Source organism: Eucyclogobius newberryi, unplaced genomic scaffold (assembly GCF_026437365.1).
Source record: "Eucyclogobius newberryi isolate DKJ021-1_F unplaced genomic scaffold, fEucNew1.0.hap1 SCAF_15, whole genome shotgun sequence".
NCBI classification, from domain to species: domain Eukaryota; kingdom Metazoa; phylum Chordata; class Actinopteri; order Gobiiformes; family Gobiidae; genus Eucyclogobius; species Eucyclogobius newberryi.
This window is the reverse complement of record NW_027315779.1, coordinates 17,841,559-17,863,833: the sequence shown is the minus strand read 5'-3', so window position 1 is coordinate 17,863,833 and position 22,275 is coordinate 17,841,559. Positions and strand designations below refer to the sequence as shown.

Genomic DNA, 22,275 nt, shown 5'->3' with positions numbered 1-22,275 from the left:
TCCACTGTGAGAGAAATAATTTGAAGACAAAAATCACATTGTATGATTTTTAAAATAAGTATTTGGACACCTGCAAATCAGCAAGCCTTAAATTATTCATCTACATTAGTAACACCTGTTTGAGTTTGTAAGCTGCATAAAGACACGTGTCCACCCCACATCAGTCAGACTCCAACTACATGGGTAAGACCAAAGAGCTGCCAAAACACACCAGAGACCCTAGAGACTCTACACTAGCCAGAAAGAAGGAGGTGGTGGACTAGTGAGTGTGAGAGCCACTATCCAGGATGAAAAATCCAAGATCCACAAGTACATCAAGGACAAGGCCCCTACAGATGACAGGCTCAGTGAATGTATCAATGGGGGACAGAGGAAGAGGTGCTGGATGAGGGACTATCATGGGAGGACAAGCCCCTACATGGGATACATGGGACCAGAACATAACTGACTAAACTTAACTAAACATGGGGAATCTGCGTTTCAGTTTTATGCAGCTAAAATCTGGAACAGTGGAACATCTTGAAGATGTGAGACAGGCCTCTACTCTGACAATGTTCTAATCTAAGCTAAACTGTTTTGTTTAGCTGGGCATATGACTGAAATGATTTTTTTCGCACTCTTCTCTTTCATGTAAGAAAAGATAAGATATTCCTTTATTGTCCCACATTCGGAAATTTCATTGGTGCAACGCAGGTAGATACAGAGGTAGATACAGAAGAACAGATCACTTATAGGAAGTCTGAAAAACACTTTCAGTAGAAGATCTCCTATAAATAAATAAAAAACTCCCATAGACAAATAAATAAATAAATAAATATATAAATACCATTGCATGTGATCACGACAGTAATTGCACATGAATATGTGTCACGACAGCACATAGATTGCACATGAATTTCACAGTAATTGCACATGAATTGCACATGAATTCCAACAGCAATTGCACATATGACAGAATTGCACATCAGTATTAGGTTAGGTCAGTATTGCGAGTGTTCAGTACTAACAGTTTTTGTTATAAAGTCTGACAGCAGCAGGAAGGAAAGACCTACGGAACCTTTCCTTCACACAGTGAGGGTGGATCAGTCTCTCACTGAAGCTGCTCTCCAGAGTGGACAGAGTGTCCTGCGGGGGTGACACTCATGGTCCAGCATAGATGTGAATCTAGCCAGGACCCTCCTGTCCCCCACCTCCTGCACCGAGTCCAGAGCACAGCCCAGGACGGAGCTGGACTTCTTGATGACTCTGTCCAGCCTCTTCCTCTCCCTCTCTGTGATGCTGCTGCTCCAGCAGGCCACATCGTACAGGAGGGCTGATGCCACCACAGAGTCGTAGAAGGTCTTCAGGAGCGGCCCTGTCAATCCAAAAGACCTGAGTCCCCTCAGGAGGTAGAGCCGACTCTGGCTCTTCCTGTACAGTGCGTCTGTGTTATGAGTCCAGTCCAGTTTGTGGTTCAGATGAACACCCAGGTACTTGTATGAGTCCACTCTCTCAATGTCCCGTCCCTGGATGTTCACTGGCGAGGGGGCAGTGGGGTGGTGTCTGCGGAAATCCACCACCATCTCCTTGGTCTTCCCCGCGTTGATGAGGAGGTGGTTCCGCTGACACCAGTCCACAAAGTCCTGCGCCAGTCCCCTGTACTCCTCGTCATCGTCGTCCGTGATGAGTCCGATGATGGCAGAGTCGTCAGAGAACTTCTGCAGGACACAGCTGTCCGTGTCATGTCTGAAGTCTGCAGTGTAAAGGGTGAAGAGAAAGGGCGCGAGGACAGTGCCCTGGGGCGCCCCCACACTGCAGGTCCGAGTGTCAGACACACAGTTCCGGGCTCTCACAAACTGGGGTCGGTCTGTGAGGTCTTTAACTGTCTTAAAATGTTTTGCGATTTCTGTAATTTCTTTGTGATTTGAATCCATGTTTTTCCTGTTGTGTGAAGCACTTTGAATTGCCTTGTGTATGAAATGTGCTCTACAAATAAACTTGTCTTGCCTTGCCTTGCCTTGCCTTGAAGTGGCTGATATCAAGAAATTCTACCAAAGGCTAGAGCGGGCCGGTCTGAAGGACAGCACAGAGGCACTCATCATGGCAGCACAGGAACAGGCACTGAGCACCAGATCAATAGAGGCCCAGATCTACCATTCCAGACAAGACCCAAGGTGTAGGCTGTGCAAAGGGGGCCCTGAGACCATCCCGCACATAACTGCAGGGTGCAAGATCCCTGTCCCCGGCAGGGACAGCATGCATGGAGCGCCATAACCAGGTGGCTGGAATAGTGTACAAAAACATCTGTGCAGAGTAGGGACTGGAAATCCCAAGGTGGGAAACACCCCCAAAGGTGGTAGAGAATGTTAATGGCAAACCAACCAGACATTGTGCTAGTGGATAAAGAGCAGAGGAAAGCCGTTATGGTTGACATGGCAATTCCAAGTGTTGACAACATCAGGAAAAAGGAACATGAGAAACTGGATGAATACTGAGGGCTCAGAGAGGAGCTGGAGAATGCCTGGAGCGTGAAGGTATAGGTGGTGCCCGTAGTGATCGGCAGTGACCCCCAAACTGGAGGAATGGCTTGAGCAGATCCCAGGAAAACATCAGATATCTCAGTCCAGAAATGTACAGTGCTAGGAACAGCAAATATACTGCGCAGAACCCTCAAGCTCCAAGAGATGTGTGGAGATGGAGATAGTATACAGTATACAGTATACACAGGATGTAGTGAGTAATCTTACCTCCAATCGTTTCATCTGGGTCCTCTCATACTCCACTTTGGTCTCCAGCTCTCGGATCTTGGCCTCCTGCCGACTGACCAGAGACTTCTCCACCATTGACTGTTCCTGAAATTCGAGCTGACTCTGCAGGGAATGGAGCTGTCGATGACACACCATCAGTATTTAAGTACTTTGAAGACTTTTTTGGGTCAATTATGATGCTTTTGAATAGTAACTTCCAAATCGGCTCAAAAAGAGCAGCATTTGGGATATAACATGGGCTTTGAAAACATTATAAAACATTTCTCCTGACTGGGAAAGGGCAAATTGATACCACACTGGCCCGGAAGACAGTGTACTAACTAATGAATAACTTCAAAGAAGGGGGGGATTTGGACTTAGTCTTTGATACAAGGAAGGATACAAGAACTCATGCCTCCTAGGATGAGATAACCCCTTGAAGGTCAGTTGCTTTAGATGGCAATCACTGATGTCTGGGACAGCTCTTAACAATGTGTAGTGCAGCTCTACTTTGTGACTTGTGATGGGAAACAGTAATTGTGGCAGGTGGCGCAACCAGAAGGGCAACCAATGCTTAGTAGCTTAGTACTACTCACATGATAGCAAAATATTATTGCTAATGTGCTAATGAGTGAAATTGCGGATGCCACAGTTTGCCCATTTCATTCTTTGGTTAGGAGTCACTATATCTGAATTTGTGAATTTTGTAATCAGCCAGTGGATTAACATTTTTAGCTGGCAAAGGAAATAAATATATATTTTAAATAAGTGTGGGTGACTAATGCTATTAAGTGCTGCTAATGTGAATTTCCAGCTCAGCTAATAATGATTGTCCAGGCAAAATGCATAACCGAAATGAAAAACATGATTTTATCCACACATGAAAAGTTGGAGGTCATCTTCAGAGAAAAACAACATAAAAGCCTGCTCATGAGTGTAACGTTGAATCAGGTGCATTAACCTTTTAACAGCACCAATCTGCATTGATGCCCAGTCTAACCCTTAATTAATGAGCCATGGTTTACAAACAAAACAGAACAGAACTCTGAAAGTACCTTTTATGTTTGCTGGGAGAGCTGAAGCATTTGATGGATTTTGATAAATATACAGTGTTGTCTTTTAAGTAGGACATTCCTTGTGACATTTTTGGAAATATAAAAATGTTAAAGAATACAATTAAAGGTGGAATGGACGATTTTTTTCAGCAATTTTTTTATCATATTTCCTCGTGGCGTGGATAAATCATTTGTCCTGCCACGTATCAATCATAAAACGCACCTCCCGCTCACCTGCAGCCGCGTGCGGTTCGTCCCCACGTTTCCGCGTGCCTAAGCGCATGGATCTATCATAATATAGTTCCCTCAGTGTACGGGGCAAAAGAGGAGAGACAAGAGATGCAATGCGCTCCGTTGCGCTAATAAACAAACGCACGTGTGTGTTGTATCAGTCCGCACGGTCCTTTAAGTTTGCTGGATCAATTCTGAAGACCCTGTTTGCAAAATATGCCGAAAAACACCTTTTTTTTTTTTTTACCACTTTAGAGAGGCAAAAGCAATATGTATTTTTGTCACAATCAGAAGACTAGAAAGCAGTGGGTTAATCAGAAAGCTGTGCTGAGGCAGCGGCCTGTTCCTGGCAGCTGCCTGCAGAGCTTTTCAATGCCTCCTTGTACCTTTTCTTGGATCTCTTGCTTCTCCTTTGTGGCCTCTTCCAGCTGGGACTGCAGGTCGCTGATCTGGTTCAAGTCCCTGGCAGACTACAACAGTCAATAGTCATATTTCAATATATGAAATTGACAATACAGAACTAATGCATGTTCTGTAATTATACAATACAGTAACTGCAATGTAAAGTTTTTGTAATGCATTAATTTTAGTTATAGTAGTAAGAAAAATAATTTTCTGAATAGAGTACAATTTAAGAATTTTCCATATGTTGAATATAATTTCTTTCTCTATATTTAAGCATGTCCAGCCTACTATTATTCTTGTTTCTATTTTACATTGTTACCTGTGCGACTGCAGCCTTGTGCTTCTTCATCAATTCATTCAAGTCCTCCTGGTCCTCCTCCATTCTGGACTGAAGATCGTTCTTTTCTCTCTGCAGACGACTGACCTGTTCCTCCAACTGCGTAAAGTGAAAGGGAAACAGAATTTAGTCGAGAATGACAAGATTTATTCATGAGCTCTTGAATATGATAAATGGTTATTAGCTGGCCAAGCCGGGCAGTCCTGGAATCTCATCTAATGGCAATAGAACATAATGTGGACGGCGGTCTGGCTGGAGTAATCAATTGGCTCATTTAAGCAGGGAAAAGTGTGGCCAGCGCAGCATACTGGTGATGTCCTATTCACAGTTCATCCTCTGTGTTCAGGGGCGAGACTCAGGCCTTCAGAATGCATCCTATAATATAAATCATTTACCAGACATTCCCAGGCTATAAATGCTCAAATTAACAAGCACAGCACCGGCACACAGCCCTGTGAGTTTCCTCCCTAGAGACACAAACAACCTCAGTCTGTGAGAGTGAAGTGTAGGCAGAGCTCTCACGAGGCAGCCAGTAACGAACAGATGAAGAAAAGCAATAGACTTATTTATCTATCAGACAGAAGCCAAAGGGCACTGATTATATTAAAATCCACTGCGCCTTGATGTTGCATATTCATATAAGACAGTGGAAGTACACACAAACTCTTCTGTTACATGCAGTTTGTTCTTTACTTGTCTGAATTTTATCATTGAATAAATGTTGGATAGAGATTGTGGAAAATGTGTGAATATAAATTCAAGAACTGACAGATATCTTTGTTTTTGCGATGTCCTCAATTTGAATGTGCAGGTCTTCTATTTCCAGCTCCATACATTTTCGGGCCTTCACAGCTGCTGCGCAGGTAAACTCTGACTCCTCCAGCTTAAAGGATACAAAAGAGAAATATATTTATAATAGAAATGTACAAAATAATCTATAACCATATATCTATATTAGTATAAAATAAAAACATACCAAAAATAGCTGCATAAATATACAGTTGTCAAGCAGGTCCAGAATGATATCTTTCTGTATTTTTTTTTATACAGAGGGATATCAGTCTGGTCACTACTCCCTCCACCTCGAGCCAAATTCAGATATAAACCTGCCATTACATTTTTTTATTTCAGATTAATAGTATTTCAATAGTATTTTATTCTTTATTCCAGGTAAAAAGCCATAATGTTTTTGATACAAACGGACAATGTGTGTCCCTGATTGGCTAATCCACTTGTCCATCACGTTCATCTGAACCTATAGATGAAACCAGTGTCAGGAATTACATCTTTGTAAAGTATAGGCGGTGGCAGAGTGCTAGACTCTCGCCTCCCAGCATTAGGTGGAATTTAAACGTTTGCATGTTTCTCCCCTGGGTTGGTTTCCTCCGGGCACTCCGGTTTCCCCCATCAACCCAAAACATCCACCATAGGTAAAATCCCCCAGCTGCGGTAGTGTAGTCCTGTCCAAGTTGAGCTCAAGATCTGGAGATGGTATTCCAGCGCTGTACGGCAGCTCACTGCTCCTAACAGCGGCATTGAAGCATTTTTTTCTAACAAACTGCAGCCTTTCATCTCTAAGAATAATTGTTAAGACAAAATGAGTCTAACCATAAATGTCAAAGCAAGCTGTCTCTAAAACTAAACTGCCAATGGATTTATACCAGTAACCTGTGACATACTTGATTTTTGAGCTGTGCAATCTCCCTCTTGCTGGGAGCATTACTTTTCAGGTGGTCCAGCATGATCTGTGCGTCGGCCAGCAGGACTTTGGTTCTCTTCAGGTCCTTCCTCAGTCTCTTCTCCGTCTCCACGTCCCTCTGACTCACCTAGATGACAAACCGCTCACCTCTAGACACAATACTCTATATTTCCATCATACTTAGAAATACTCAGCGCTGCTTGAAACTCAATAGCTGTTTTTTCCGATCAAAAACAAGTGGCGCACTCAATCACATGCACTTAACTTCAGCAACATAGACCAGAAGAGAAGAGACAGAAGAATACTGTGAATACCTGGTCCTGGGCATTCAACAATTTGGACTCCAGATCTCGTCTTTCACGTAGGACTTTCTGCTTGTCCTCGTACTCCTCCTCCAACTGCACCTCCATCTGCTTCAGCTTCAGGGCACATCAAAAACACATGACAAATGACACAAGTAAAACCCTATTGTTAGAGAACCAACTAAACCATCATTCAATCATTGTGTCTGCACTACAAACAAAAATAAAACAGTATTGCTTCATCATTAGCATACTCAAATGTGTAAATCAGTTGATAAATGTTGGAGTAACTCTGTATTGTCCTGCATTCAATCAATCACATTTTTATTTGTATGGCATTATTCATAAAAAGTGTTTTACAAAACCATAAAAATACATTAAAATCACAATGCAATAAAAACTCAAAAAACAAAGAAATAAAGGCATAAATGAGTATTTTCAAATTAATTTTAAACAAGTAAAACGCAGATAACTTGCATTCTCAGAAAAATTCTATTTTCACCTCCCCCTGTCTCCACTACCAAATTCTGTTGGTTTTAACAGGAAGTCAATAAACCCCTTACTTACTTACTTACTTACTTACTTACTTACTTACTCACTTAAATACCAGAAAAAGCATCATATTTCTACATTAAATACGCAATAAAACAGAGAAGAGCAAAATTACCTTCTTAGTACAGGAACGTCTGATTTCGTCCACTTCTTCATCTTTGCTGTCAATATCTTTGGAGTGGGTCTGCCGCTGCCTTTCCATCTCCATCTCCAGGCGCAGCTTAGCCTGGGAATACATGAACAAAATCACCTTTCGTGGCTATTATGTAGACGCTGTGATCAGGCTCGGTACGTATTTGCAATAATTCAAATGTTAACAGAGAGAATTAAAACAACAGAAAAAATGTTGGCCCAATTTGTTGTCGCACCTGCTCTAGCATCTGTATCGTCCCAGCCTGTTCGTCCAGCTCCTCCTCCTGGTCTTTCACCTTGGCCTCCAGGTCGCGAAGCTGCTTCTTGACTTTGCCCAGCGAGGCTTCATCCTTGGACTCCTGGGAGGATATTTCTTGTAGCTCGGCCTCCAGCTGCTGCACTTTCACATTTGTTGCACACAGCTCTGCGTCCTTGTCCTGCAGATGGAAGATGTACAATAAAGCAGCCCAGTTATGTCAGAAGGAGTAGACAGTGAGCCCCAGGAGAGGTAGCGAGGGTACATCTGGTTATGGTGGAGTAGCTTACCTGCAGCTGCTGACGGAGGTTAAACATCTCAGCAGTCAGGATGTCTTTCTCGCGGGCCAGCTTCTCCCTCTGGCTGCGCTCTCTCTGTGCCTCGGCCTGAGTTTGGTTCTGCTCCAGGTCAAATCTGGAAAAAACACATACAACAGGTGTAAATGGAGAGATAAGGCATCTACAGGAAGTGAGTAAAGTGGGATTTTAGAAACTGTTTCTGATAAAAAACAATAAACTGAACTATGGCAATGGGGATGGGTCGCAGGGCATATGCTAGGCTTTGTGCTGGGCTAAACGTAGTGAGTTAAATTCCCAGCTTGTTGAATGTCTTTTCCCCACTCTTACCCCCCTTCCATTTTGCACAACACTATTCTGTCAATTAAGTGGGCAGGTAAAAATATTCTTACAGAATAAAAAACAAACATCAAATTTGACTTTGAAGTATGGTGACAAATTGGCGTAAATACATTTCAGTTTTAGACATTATATAATTAATATAATTGAATGCATTTAGTCGGTTGTGCATTTTATTCATGCTCCCCTGCTAACACATCCAAAATATCACTGGCATAGAATATAATTTAGAGAGAAGTAACGTCATTAGCAGATGTTTACACAGGAGGATAAAGTACAATTCCATAAAAGGGGGTTGTTAGATAGTTGACTCTGGATATAACAGACTCTACAGCTTGATTGCTTGCCTCAGGGCTTATCCCCTTTCATTAGCCATCAATTTACAACTGGGCTGTAACAATGTGCAAAATGTTGTCTTCAATTGTCTGGGGCAGAAACACTTATGGTTGGTGAACTTAACGGCTAAGTGTTTCATGCCGTCAGCTCATTGTGACTCCCTGTTTTTCTCTCTGGAGTGCAGCTGAAAATAATTTCACCCACAGAGCATCTTCAATTAGCCACAGGGGAGAGATCACATTCTGCCACGGCGATAGCTTCTCAAGTGCTTAAAGTCTGAGTCATTTTCGCAGCTAATGCAATTCTACAGATTACAGAACATCTCAGTCACTATTCAAATTAAAGAAAACTTTAGTGTTCTGCTGGGTGGCCCTGAGTGTCTGCACTTAGCCATCCAAGGAGAATAGAGACATCCTTTCTGTTTAATGTGTTTGCGAGACAGGGACAAGGGCCGGAAGCAGACTGATGGACAGGCACCACCAGACAGGTACAAAAATAGACATCTATTTTCAAACTGACTTGCGCTGTTTCTTCTCCAGATCGTGGTTGCGGCTCTGCAGGCCCTCCAGGTGGAGCTTGGTGTCCTGCAGCTCAGCCGTCAGTTTCTGGCATTTCTTTTTCAGCTGCTGCACAGAGCGCTGCACATCCTCATGGTCTGTCTGCAGCTCAGCCAGCTGCAACAGACAGAGAAAACGTTTAAACAATGTTTTCAGTTTTAGAATATGCTCTTTATAGAATTTGTGACATGAGCTATTAAGTAGGAATATGTTAGATTCAAGTACATATTTTGTGTATGTAATATTTTTGTATGTAATTTTATTGTTACAGTCTTGCCTTTCTGTCCAGTTGCCTTTTGCTCTGCTGCTCTGTCTCCAGCTTGTCCTCAAACTCTTGTTGAAGTTTCTTTTTGATGAACTCCATTTCACGAATGGCTCGGTTGTATTTGATACGCCACTCTCCTCCTGTTGAGACGACATGGATTTAAGAAAACGGCTGTGTGTGACATTTGGAAGTCTCCTGCTTTTTAATGCGGGGAAGGCTGGAAGCTCAGAGAGAGAGAGACTGAAAGCACAGAAATGATGGTTTATGTGGCACACTATGCTTGTGATAGAAACGAAGATAAGAATCATACAATCTTTCAGGAAAAAAAACTTCTTTCATCATAAGGTGACCTCAGAAGGTCAAACAAATTCAACAGGGAAGTACAAAGCGGTGTCTAGTGTCTAAACTCTAATCTTGGATAAACCTGCGTGCTGGATTCAAAGCACACCACAATAGTAGTTAGAGAAGACATGTCTAAGTGGCACTTTCACAGTTCTTAGTCGACCCTAATTCTGCAGCTGTCAGAGGCTATCAGAAGTGTAGCAGCACATTCGGCTTCAGGTTCATTCCCAAAGCCTTATCATTTTAGAGGCTGTCCATTTCTCCTTCACATACTAACACCAGCTCCCCCATCAGAGGCGCTCATTAGCATATATATAGCATAATGACAAGTTGCAGGGCCACCGGCTCTGATCCCAACGATTATTTTCTCATTCATCTAAGAATTCTGATACGCTCTGTAATGGCTTGTCTGCTGAGGTGGGGTGAAGGAGGTGGAAGAAAAGCCACAGCAGGAGTTTACTTTCGCAGCAGGTAGAGACCATTTGGCAACAGGCGCACCTCGTATGCCTGGGAGTGAATTTTTAATCCCCTTCTCTCCATAAAGCTCAAAATAAAAATGCACTAAATAGCATTATGCACAACATGACCGGGCCTAACTGCCACACCCCCCTGCTGAACCAGTCAAACAAAGGCACTTGTTCCTGCAGCTGCAATTAGAATAACATTAGTAAGAGATTTTTCAAACTGTGCGCATAATAATCACATGAAGAGGCCAGAAAATGTTGCCACTGACCTGAGCTGACATGCCCAAGAGGCAAACAGTCAAAATCCATCCGGAGTCATGGAGCACATTTAATTAGGGATTTAAAATAGTACTTTCAAAACGATTACAGCTAATATCGCAGCAAAAATAGATAAATATTACTTTGAAATATGCCTGCGAGGTCCTACTAACCAGAATCATCATCATCAAGCTCTCCATTCAAGTCTGAGGTTTTCATCAGCCGAGCCTCCATCACCTCCATCTCCTGGGCTTCTATTTGCTTCTTCATCAATTCAAACTTGGCCTGAATCAAGAATGTTGTATTTTTTACTTATATAATAAACTTTCTACATTAATACTTTTTTTTTTTTACGTTACTTGCCTGTAGATCCTTGAGGTCCTTCTCTAGTCGAAGTCTCTCTGAAGTCTCGGCCTCCAGCATCTGAGAAGCAGACTCGCTCGTGCTCCTCTCATCAGCCAGTTCTGCTACCAGGTCAGAGATCTGAACAAACACATTTGATAATACCACAAATGTCTCTCTTTATTTTTAAATCAGAACTGAACATTATTTGTAATTGCATATCGGTCAAAGATAAAGGCCCAATTTAATTTGCTTATTATGATCTTTAATAGTTGGAATACGATTTTGTTAATGGGGGAGCAATTGTGACAATATTGAATATATCAATTGTGTGGTATTTTCATTGTATAATATAAAATTGTATGTCTGAATGTCAACAAAGTACAGTGCAATATATCCCTTGCATTAAAAGATTCTCAAACTAGATGATCTTGTGGGCATTTAAAACTGCACAGATAATGTTTAAAAAGAGAATAGTAAATTGTAACCCCGACAAGACAGTCCGTGTTCACAGAAAGGGAGGATAGAGGAGGAGATGAAGAAAATACACACAGTGAGTTTATGTTTTCTGTGGTGGTAGAATTGTGGAATGGCTTGAGTATTGAGTTTAAACTAAGTAAAAACATAATAGATTTGAATAGAATATAAGAAATAAATCTTGAAACGGGGAAATAAAACTGTGGAGATCTATACATTCTGCTGTTGGGTAATTACAGTTTTTTAATAATTGTTTTTACAATTCTATGATTAATGATCCATACAGAAAATGATTGTTTTGTGCATAGGCTGTTGATTGATCATTATTAAGAAAATACTGTCCTACTCCATTCAGTATCATGGAATTGATTGTGTATTATAAACTTTTTATCTGTTTTTTATGATTTTTCTACAATCAATATATGATCGCTTTCTTGTATGTTTTTTCAAAAAATAAATGAATACAGGCTAGTTCACTGCACTGTGTAGTGCCCTTGTTATAAGTCCACCAACACTCTGTTGTCCCAGCATGCACAGCTGCCACATCCAAAGGGACTTACCCTGCTCTCCAATCGATCTGTGTTCAGTCTCAACTCGTTCCTCTCTTTTTCTACTCTCTCCAGCTTTGCTTTCATCTGTTGAATTTCCTCCTACAACAACAAAACAAAGTCACATATGGACTAACTAACTAACTAACTATGTAGATACTGCAGTATGATTAATGTAACTAGCAATAATATGATAATTCTAAGCTCCTCACATCTTTGCCTTTCATCTGCTCCTCAGTCAGCTGGATCTTAATCAGAGGCTGCACTGTGGTAAAGACCTTCCACCAGGGCCAGTCTTTCACCCCATGGTTCTTCTTGATGTTCTTCTGGATGCAGCGGATTGCCAAGTCTTGTAGCTATAAAAACACACGTACAGCCAACGCTGTTAACACACAGTTATGTACGGTACATCTTTACAATGCCACTGACTTTACAGGGATCATGGCCATTAATCTAACACATTTAAAATGATTTACTGGTGTCAGTGCTTCAATAGACTGAGCTGCACATCTAATTGTTGCTGTGTTACTTTTAATGGCGGGTGGCAGCCAACTGGAAAGGTGCATTTGCTGCCACCTACTGTAGTTGTACATCTTCAAAGTATGTGTTGTACGTTGTACTGTAAAAAAAAAAGGAGAAGAGAGAGAGAGAGAGAGAGAGAGAGAGAGAGAGAGAGAGAGCGAGAGAGAGAGAGAGCGAGAGAGAGAGAGAGAGAGAGAGAGAGGGGGGGGGGGAGAGAGGAGAGAGTAGAGAGGAGAGAGGAGAGAGAGGAGAGAGAAGAGAGGAGAGAGGAGAGAGGAGAGAGGAGAGAGGAGAGAGGAGAGAGATCATACAAGGCTTTAGCTTGTTGTGTATCATGGAATATCACACTGTCAGTTTGTCACAGAGCCAGCAGAGAACCAAGGACATGCCAGGATCCTCTATAGAGTTTTTACACTGCGCTCCAAAGCTGGAAGCTAATTTTTGATTAATTAAATCAAAAATGTTGGCAGCTAATTCTGAGTATTACACAATTTCCATGCCGCTTATGCATGAGACTCTCTAGAACCAGCAGATTATGGACAAACCCAATTAGAACAACACAACTCCCGGCATCAGGTACAATTTACCCCGAAGCAATACTCTATTACCAATTAGGATTTGTCACACAGTGAAAGACTTAACATGGAGCAAAACACGGCAAATCTCTGACAGCTGAATTAAACAGGTCGTAGTTGTCATATTTAGTCTAAAATGAATAGAGAATAAACAATAGGCTGTACAATATGAATACAGTGGGACAACCAGAGCCAGAATTGTAAAAAGAAAAAAAATATACATGTACATACTGTAATTATAAAGACATACAGTATAACTGTAGAGAAGGCCATGGTACATACAAATGGAACTAGTGTTCAGAAAAGTAGTTATTCTTTAACATTCCTGTACGTAGGTATGTTAAAGGATGCCTTTCAACTGAAGGCGTAAATGTATGTGATTGAAATAAAATACCAGCCACACATCATCTTATAACGTTAGATCTTAACATTCAAGCAATGTCAAACACAGTGGAAATGTTCAAATGAATAGGTACTACTACACTATAACCTGCTGCTTTATGCCAATTTCAATGCAAATAGCTAAGAGCAAAAAACACAAAGTTGTAGGGTACCTGAAGGACAATACTCACAATGCAGTAAGTGCCTGCTGAGGCAAAATAACAGACCTTAAAAATGTCAGTGTCCCCTTGAGGAGATGCTCGAAAGGGAAAGAGGGGGAGGGGTAAGAAAAACTGTGGCTTTGTCATTTAATGTCAGATGAGCTTGGCACTGCTACGCAAGGTTAACATGCCGGCGAATATCAATCAAACAAACTTGTGATTTTTTGTCACATCCGTATACATCAAGCTGTGAGAAACTTCATTTCTATACCAGAGGTAAAATAGCATCTACCATCCACCTACTCAGACTGAACATTTCAAACAGCAGAGCAAGCGTTGGAACAAATCAATTCACATAGAAATGAAAGGATAACAGCAATGGCACAAGAGCATTGCATTATTAGGATTGTTTCAGGACTGAGGAACTCTGTAAAACCCTTACAGACAGAGCAGAAAAGATGCAAGCCACTCAATACTCAACCAGACTGTGTTTCATTACTTTGGTGTCGACTAATTGAATCAGAAATAATAAATCCCAAATGTGTTTCATTGGGGAAAGCTCCTTCAGAGCCTAGTTACAGATCCGCTCTATATGTACTGGTGTAAGAGCTCTTTAATTAGGCCCAACTATAGTTGAAGGAAGAGGCAAAAATGAAGTTTGCTTAACATAAATAATTGATAAATACCAGACACTGTGTAAGCTATAGTTATTCAGCAGAAAGTAAAAACTACATTTCTTATGGTAATAACAAGTTTACCAATTTAAAGATGCTCGTAAATGTCTTATGAGCAGCTGCAGACATTATTAAGGGTCTAACTTTGTGTACCTTAAAATAGAGTACCAGTAACATATATATATATCCTAATTTAAATTTGTTCATTAGGCGGGAGACGGGAGGGGAGGGGGGGAGGGGGGTGGAGAGGGGGGATGGTGACGCGTGCTTGCCCTTATGACGCGGTCTTGCCCCACCCCCCGTCAGTTTGGAGATTGGAGGAAAGGAGATAGTCTGTAATATAGCTAAAAACTGCGGGAATCAATCAAAAAAACACTCATACATATATGGGGGTACATATATGAAGCACAAATAGCAATGTAAGAAGATTAAAAGCTCTGATAAGTCGATTTTGCATGTTATGGGACCTTTAAGGTTAGGGTTAGGGTTAAGGTTAAGGATAAGGTTAAGGTTAGGGTTAGAGTTAGGGTTAGGGTTAGCCATGAGGCTATATGGCCGTGCCGCTACTCCTGAAACTGCTGGGCTATTTGACCGCGCCACAGCTCTGTAGCCACGGCCTAATTTTCCACCTTGTCAATGACTGGTCTCATCAGATCTCAGAAGCTAAGCAGGCTGGCTCTTGGATGGGAGACCGGTGAGAAAGCCAGGGGCCACAGTTAAGGTTAAGGTACACTTTATTGTCCCCATTGGGAACTTTGTCCTCTGCATTTAACCGATCCTTCAATGCCGATGGGACATCTCTCCAGATCTTTGTGCGGACTTGATTAGGACTACCATAGCTGGAGGATTTTACCACCTATTGTCCATGTTTCAGGTTGATGGAGGGAACCAGAGCACCTGGAGGAAACCCACCCAGACACGAGTGGTGGCTGACGGCGCAGATTGGATTATTATTATATCCAATTTGCCTTTTATACTATTTAATAAGAATCAGACATTACATGGATATTGTGGGTAATAATGCATTTGTTAATATACTATTTTTGTAAAACAGTGAAAATGTTAGCTCAATGTTTTTTCTCAGGTTTTAATATCAATATATTATGTTACTATTATAAAACATCTATGTCTGGCCTGGGATAAAGACATTAAAATATGTTCCTTTAGATGCTTTTTACATTAGCATTGTTTTCACTTGAAAACCTGGCTCACAATAAACCTTAAATAATATCCAATCACAAATTATGTCCAACCAGGAGAGGATTTGGGTGTCCATTGCAGGTGTATACAAAGGGATGTCTTATACAGGCATTATTTTCAAGAGACATGTAGTCGGTGTTCGTTGTTCCACGGTGGCTGTGGGTTTCTGTTTGTGCTGCTTCATCACTATCCGCACTGAAGCTGTGTGTTCACTTAAATAGTAATCACAGAGAGGAGCGGGACTGCAGGGCTCCATACATCACAGGGGGACATGTATGAGGTCCACACAGATGGAGTTATCACACGCTGAGAGAAAAATGTAACATCCGGATTTGTGCGAGTCAGCAGCACTTGATAAGGATACATTTAAGGGACTTGGATTGATGTGTCACCATCAAATCCTTCTTTGTAGGAAGTGATTTGATAGGACCATCTGTAATTGATGTGGCTGAAAGTTTTAAAGAGCATTTGTAAAAAGAGACGTATCGCAGAGGTTATAGAGCTACCTTTCAACACAGCAAATAAGGACTAAAATTAGCCTAGAACAAAGTCTCAAGACAATGGACTGCTAAGCAACAAGGGACATTGGAGCTTATATTTTATAAAGGGGTCTTAAAATTGCATCTATTCTTATCCTTCACTTCAAAAGACGATGTAGGATACATAATAATTCTGCCTATACATACTAATCTCCGTGATAGTGTTGGAATAAAATAGCATACATTTCAAAACTTTACACATGTGTAAGGTGCTATAACTACCTTTGAATGATGGTTCCACACACATGTTGATGTCACTTGAAAATGACGGTCTTTACTGTGATGCCTGTTAATACATTATCCTCCCTTTGCTCTCATCACTATTTCATGCTCAGCTGTCTTATAAAGTATATAGGCCAAAAAAAAATGTATGAGGGCTTTTCATCAATAAATTCAAGAGGTTATGAGGTTATGTTATTTGACAGGGAAGTTTGTTTATTGGGATAGATATTTATAATTTAAAATCCCAACTACATTGACTGAGAAAAGATCAAATAAAATAGTATGTAGCCTTTGCCAATAATATTATTAGGTAGATATGTCGGTGTAATCCCTCATTCGTCCAGGCGTGTTCCATAGTACTGAAGCTTTTTCTATTATTAGGTAGAATTCACTGTGTTTGTATCATTGGACTTTAGGGTTGACATTGTGACACATCCAGTACCTTTCTCTTCTTGAAGGCTTGCCGTGCAAGGTATCCTCTGGAGGCTGCTTGGAAGAGGATTATATTACGCTTTGTTTGCTCATCTCGCTGCTCCTCCAGTTTAGCGAGGGTGCCAGCTCTGAAGAACAACTGCAAACCAATAAAGAAAAGGCTCATTTTAACATACTAGCAAGTTAGAAAACATTAGTGTAATGATTATTGAAGCTGAGAGGAAATTGGATTCGAGGGCCATTGGTTTGTACGCGAACAGACATCAAAGTAAGAACCTAAAAAGTAAATAAGTGCACTGAAGCAGTAAATCAATAAGAAACAGTGTAATCCCTGGATAGTGCGGCCTTATCAGAAGGAGAAAGTTGTGATTAAGTTATTATCTTAGACAATCAGTCTTGTCTGCTCCTAATCTGGGCAAAGGTAAAACAGGGGCGAGGCGCTAATAAAAAACAGATCACATCTAGGCCTGTCTATATCCAAGAGTGATTACATTCTGAGATGCCGTGTTGATACGGCTTCAATGAGCTTTTAAATAGACAGAAGGTGACTGAAGAGCAGTACTGAAGGTCCTTTAAAAAAAATCTGTACTTTAAAATTATATTTAAATATTTAAAAGCTTCAAGAACATGAATATAAAGGAGTCGGTCAGTAATTTTTTTTTTTTTAATGTATGATCTGCTACACAGATTTTCTGTAAGTAATAAAACTTTATTTTCTGCTAAAAAATAATTCTGTATATAATTATAAAGTGGATGTTTAAGAGCTATAGAAGCAAAGAAAGAGAGTATTTACTCTATCTATACACCTGCTCCGTGTACTAATTATATAAGGAACAATACAATTTTACATAAGCAAATCACTTTTTAAACTATATTTACCCTTTCTACTTTTATCAACTCACACATAACATTACATATCTGTTATCTCTAAACACATATCCTTATATAACTTAAGATTATTATATGACCTAACCTAATACTGATGTGCAATTTTGTCATATGTGCAATTACTGTGAAATTCATGTGCAATCTATGTGCTGTCGTGACACATATTCATGTGCAATTACTGTCGGGATCACATGCAATGGTATTTATGTATTTATTTGTCTATGGGAGTTTTTATTTATTTATAGGAGATCTTCTACTGAAAGTGTTTTTCAGACTTCCTATAAGTGATCTGTTCTTCTGTATCTACCTCTGTATCTACCTGCGTTGCACCAATGAAATTTCCCCATGTGGGACAATAAAGGAATATCTTATCTTATCTTATCTTATATCATGTAAAGTAGGTTGCCATGGCGTCCCTGTAATGCTTTGTGAATCTCTCTGTTTTATGCCCTCAAGAGCAGCACCATGCAAAACTTTTTTTTAAAACATAATCGCCATGAAAAGCCAGGGCACTGCAATGTGCTCCTTTGCTTTCCTTTTTCAAGCCACTCTCTAACCTAGACAGGATTTGAACTCACATTATAACAAAAACAAAGAGGATTGTCACTCGGATGACCTGAAAACAAAGAATAAGGAGCTGCATGGGGAGCATTGAGTGAAGACTATAGTTGCACAATAGATTTGGCAGCCTTCCAAACATGATAGCAAAACAAAACCTTAAAGAAAGACAGGTGTTATAAAAGGCTAACACCATGTCCTTACAAATGTGTCAAAATTCAAGAGATTGCAAAAAAGAAATGTATTTTTTGAAGCTGTGAGAAATGTATTACTCACCCTACTCAAACCCATGTGGTAGCTGCTCTTCTCCAAATCCAAGGACTCCAGTAGCTCCTCTACGGCCTAGTAATCACACACAAACAAGTGCACTATAACCTCTAGTAGGGACTTCACTAGAGGAGTACATATTAACCCCAAAACAGTAAGCTGAACAGTAAAAACAGCCATCTCTTTTTCATCTTTGACCGACCCTTTCTCAAGTATTTTTGCTAAAAAGGGGGGATAGCAGTAAAAGTTAGCCAAGACTCGGTCCTTGCTCATCTGACAGCTTGCGAGTGCAGCAGGTGTGCCCCCCTTCTCCCCCAAAGAGCCTCGTCCAAAGAGACCCCATCTAGATTACACCAGGAGTGCTCTGCCACAAACACTGAGGGGCTTTTGTTTGTTCATGTTTCCACAGAAACTCAGCCCAATACATGCACACAGGGAAAGAGCTATTCTCTCTTCTAACCCAATTCTCTCAGCCTGCCTCCTTTATTTTGCTTTAAAACAAATTTATTTTGTTCAGCCTCACACACAAATTACTGGATTTTCTTGCAGTATACAGTTGCAGACGCAGATGTATGAGATGTGTGCACGACCTGGACAACACCAAATTGCAGGTCTGAAAGAAAATGTCTATTATTTTGCTTGATGGAATTTATAAACAGTTTTACAGTAATGCTACTTGATTAGAACTTGGTTTATCTTTATTCTAGTGAAGAAAACACAAACTAAGGTACTTAGCTGACTTAATAAATAAAAGTGACACTGATTTATGGCTTTCTGTTTTGGACCCTTTCTAACCGACAGTACCAACCTGGGCCGTTAAAAGATAAACGTAAAAGATAACATTGCAGCTAAGGTTAAGTTGATTAGATCATTACAATAGGTGATGAATGGAGGCTTATTTCTCTGTCAGTGGACTGCTGCTGACAAATCAGGGCCAGATGCAATGAAGCAGCCTCTTCACAACATTAATCTTCATTGCGTTTGGCTGCAGCCCGAGGTTTACATCTCTCTCTCCCCCTGCCTCCATTGATTGACTTACTCTCTTTTCGTCCTTCACAATGTAATTCCTCCCAAGCTTCTTGGTAAGGTGTGGAGCCAGCACATCAAAACGTCGTCGAAACTCAGAAAACACCATGTGATCTGGGTAACCTGTAACGAGCAATATGGAAAGGAAACATTAGTAAGCATAGCATGGTCAAATATCTAGAGGAATTTAACTAAATATTACATATTATTTACATCTACACCCCAGATATGTGCCTCTGTGGAGTTGCCCTACCTTGCCTGTAGATCCGGAGAGCATCCAGGAGCTTGGAGCCACGCAGCTGAGCGCGAAGCAATGCAACATCTAGCTGCATTAATCCTAGATCACCATATTCCCCCTGAGTCTCACATTCCCCCCCTTTGAACAGGGATCCACTGAGAGCCTTTAGGGCATCAGCCTTAGGCAATATGCAATGAACAAAGTGAATTTTGGACCTCCGCACCATGTCAAGGAGCGCATCCTGCCAAAGAATAATCCAGGTTTGAAAGGGTGAAATCAAGCAGCAGGCAGTTTGTCTGGAACAGATTTACATGTCATCTTGACTTTTTGTATCTTAAATGTTTAAATGTTGAACTGAAACCACACCGTACAGAAAAATGTATTGATATTTGAAGAATGTTAAAAACTCAAAAAAAAATATGTGTTTATTTCGGACCGTGTCAAATACAACATAGGAAATCCAAAGCAAAATACAATCATAACATGCTAATAACTGTTATTGTAAAAACAAACTGGTAACTTTCTTTGTTGTATCTGAAAGGGAGTTAGAGGAACTAAAAAATGTATTTAACCCCACCACTTTTCCATAACATAACATTCTTTCTCATTAAACTCTCAAACAGTCACACAATAATGTAACTTGAAAAAGGCTTTGCTTGTCTCACCACTTGCAGTTTAATCTGTATGCAGAGTGACTTCTTCTTTAAGGCAGCCACTCCGGTAGTGAAGGTCTTCCTCATGCTGGCTGCTCTCCTTAGAGACAGCTGGGAAACTGCCTCAAGGCCTGCTACAGACCCAGACAGGACCGTGGCCCCTCCGGCTCGGCTCAGGATCAATGAACTGATGATCTTTCTAAAGGAGGGAGATCAGTTAGCCTTAATTAGTATTTTATAATGATTTTTATAATGATTGGCTATAGGTTTAAATATGCAGTTCTTACTTCTGGGAGTCTTGCAAGAGGCAAGCAACATTAGAAGTGGCAGGATTGTGCTTGGCGTATTTGAGCCATCCATGGACGTCATACTCCACCCAGTCCGTACCATGACTGTGGCCCAGCAGGAAGTGACAGTCCTTCTCACTCTTCAGGAGGAATGTGTGACCTGATGGAAAAATGCACCACAGGAATGAAAGGCTACTCATATAACTGCAGGAATCAAAAGGCATATTATTTTCAAAAAGGCTGTCAAAAATTAAGTATCAAATGTATTATTTTTATGTATAAAATTCAAACTCACCTTTGCTCTCCCCCTCCGCAGGCCCATAGTAGCTAAACAAGCGTCCCAGAAGAGTTTGCTCTGATCCTCCTGGTTGCAGTGCTTCCTCTTCCATCAACCACAGCAAGCCCCTGGCCTCATCTGTGCGACCGCCGCGCACCTGCTCAAACAAGCACAAGTCCTCATTTTATATTCATTATATTTTGTTCAAAGCATGTGAGAGATGACAAATTAAAACAATCTCTTCTTCAGTGTTTCCTTGAGAACAAAATGAAATGACAACAAAAGTTGTTTGGGGGATTTTAACAAGAGTACACCCAAAGTTACAGGTTAGTTCTGAGGAGACACACTGTTCAAATACATGTTTTTCAAAGTATTTTTGATCACTATAATTGAATGAATGCAAGATGCAAGATGGGCTGGCACACTGATCAGATGGCCACAACAAAGTATGGAGTCTATATATACCAGCCAGCTGTAGAGACTAAGCATTAGTACAAAGCAGGACCGGAACCACCCCCTGAACGCTCTGTTTCAGAATCTGCCATGGGGGGGGCAAAGACTGGTTGTGCCAAAATGCAGGACCAAAAGATATAGAGACAGTTTCATCCCAGCAGCTATTGCCCTCTTAAACAAGCTCACTCGGCGCAATTTTTGAAATTATTAATCCATTATATCTGTGTGTTTTATATACTGTGTGCATGTATGTTTGATGTCTCTTAATCATTGCAAACAGATTAACCCAAGGGTACGAATAAAGACACCTAACCTAATCTCAGATACAGTAGATACATTTAACACCATACTGTGGAACATTCCAGGCAATTTAATCTCCATGGAAACAAGCAAGTGGTGAATCCTCGAACAAAAAGAAAAGTGATGCGGTGCACGTTGGAATTTTGTTAAAATGTGTCACTGACCTTTCATACATTTTAAAATTCCTCTACTTTTATGACGTAATAATAAAGTGTTTGCTAGAAATAGAAATACATGAAGTTGTAGTGCTAGTAGTAGAAATACATGAAGTTGCAGTGCTAGTAGTAGAAATACATTAAGTTGCAGTGCTAGTAGTAGAAATACATGAAGTTGCAGTGCTAGTCGTAGAAATACATGAAGTTGCAGTGCTAGTCGTAGAAATACATGAAGTTGCAGTGCTAGTAGTAGAAATACATTAAGTTGCAGTGCTAGTCGTAGAAATACATGAAGTTGCAGTGCTAGCAGTAAAATACAAGAAGTTGCAGTGACCTTAACTTTTACTTTTCCAGTTCCATTCCCTCCATTACCTCTGGGTGTTTTTGTGATTTTTTAAATATTATTTTTTTCCTGGATGATCAAATTCAACTGAAAATCCGCTGAAGAGAAGGGCAGGATTTTGAATGACAGATTCTGGCAGAGATCTGGGGTGTTTGGCATTGGGATTATTGTTTTGTTAAGGACTTCAGCGCACTCCGAGGGACAG

The 22,275-nt window shown here is 40.7% G+C and overlaps 1 protein-coding gene across 4 annotated transcripts in view; it reads right to left on the bottom strand.

Annotated features, from left to right (window-relative positions):
* Positions 1-22,275, bottom strand: part of LOC140360968 (unconventional myosin-XVIIIa-like) — a 49,638-nt gene that overhangs the window by 10,678 nt on the left and 16,685 nt on the right. For all 4 annotated transcript variants that reach the window (XM_072446492.1, XM_072446496.1, XM_072446493.1 and 1 more), the window contains 22 exons: positions 20,838-20,976; positions 20,543-20,702; positions 20,268-20,454; positions 19,618-19,843; positions 19,378-19,487; positions 18,348-18,413; positions 16,636-16,764; positions 12,132-12,275; positions 11,932-12,021; positions 10,916-11,035; positions 10,726-10,837; positions 9,501-9,628; positions 9,186-9,340; positions 7,986-8,109; positions 7,676-7,876; positions 7,423-7,533; positions 6,768-6,872; positions 6,434-6,580; positions 5,524-5,637; positions 4,737-4,853; positions 4,399-4,482; positions 2,727-2,864 (listed from right to left, as the gene is read on the bottom strand). In XM_072446492.1, the coding sequence (XP_072302593.1) occupies positions 2,727-2,864; positions 4,399-4,482; positions 4,737-4,853; positions 5,524-5,637; positions 6,434-6,580; positions 6,768-6,872; positions 7,423-7,533; positions 7,676-7,876; positions 7,986-8,109; positions 9,186-9,340; positions 9,501-9,628; positions 10,726-10,837; positions 10,916-11,035; positions 11,932-12,021; positions 12,132-12,275; positions 16,636-16,764; positions 18,348-18,413; positions 19,378-19,487; positions 19,618-19,843; positions 20,268-20,454; positions 20,543-20,702; positions 20,838-20,976 (2,907 nt within the window). The remainder of the gene's footprint in view (positions 1-2,726; positions 2,865-4,398; positions 4,483-4,736; positions 4,854-5,523; positions 5,638-6,433; positions 6,581-6,767; positions 6,873-7,422; positions 7,534-7,675; positions 7,877-7,985; positions 8,110-9,185; positions 9,341-9,500; positions 9,629-10,725; positions 10,838-10,915; positions 11,036-11,931; positions 12,022-12,131; positions 12,276-16,635; positions 16,765-18,347; positions 18,414-19,377; positions 19,488-19,617; positions 19,844-20,267; positions 20,455-20,542; positions 20,703-20,837; positions 20,977-22,275) is intronic.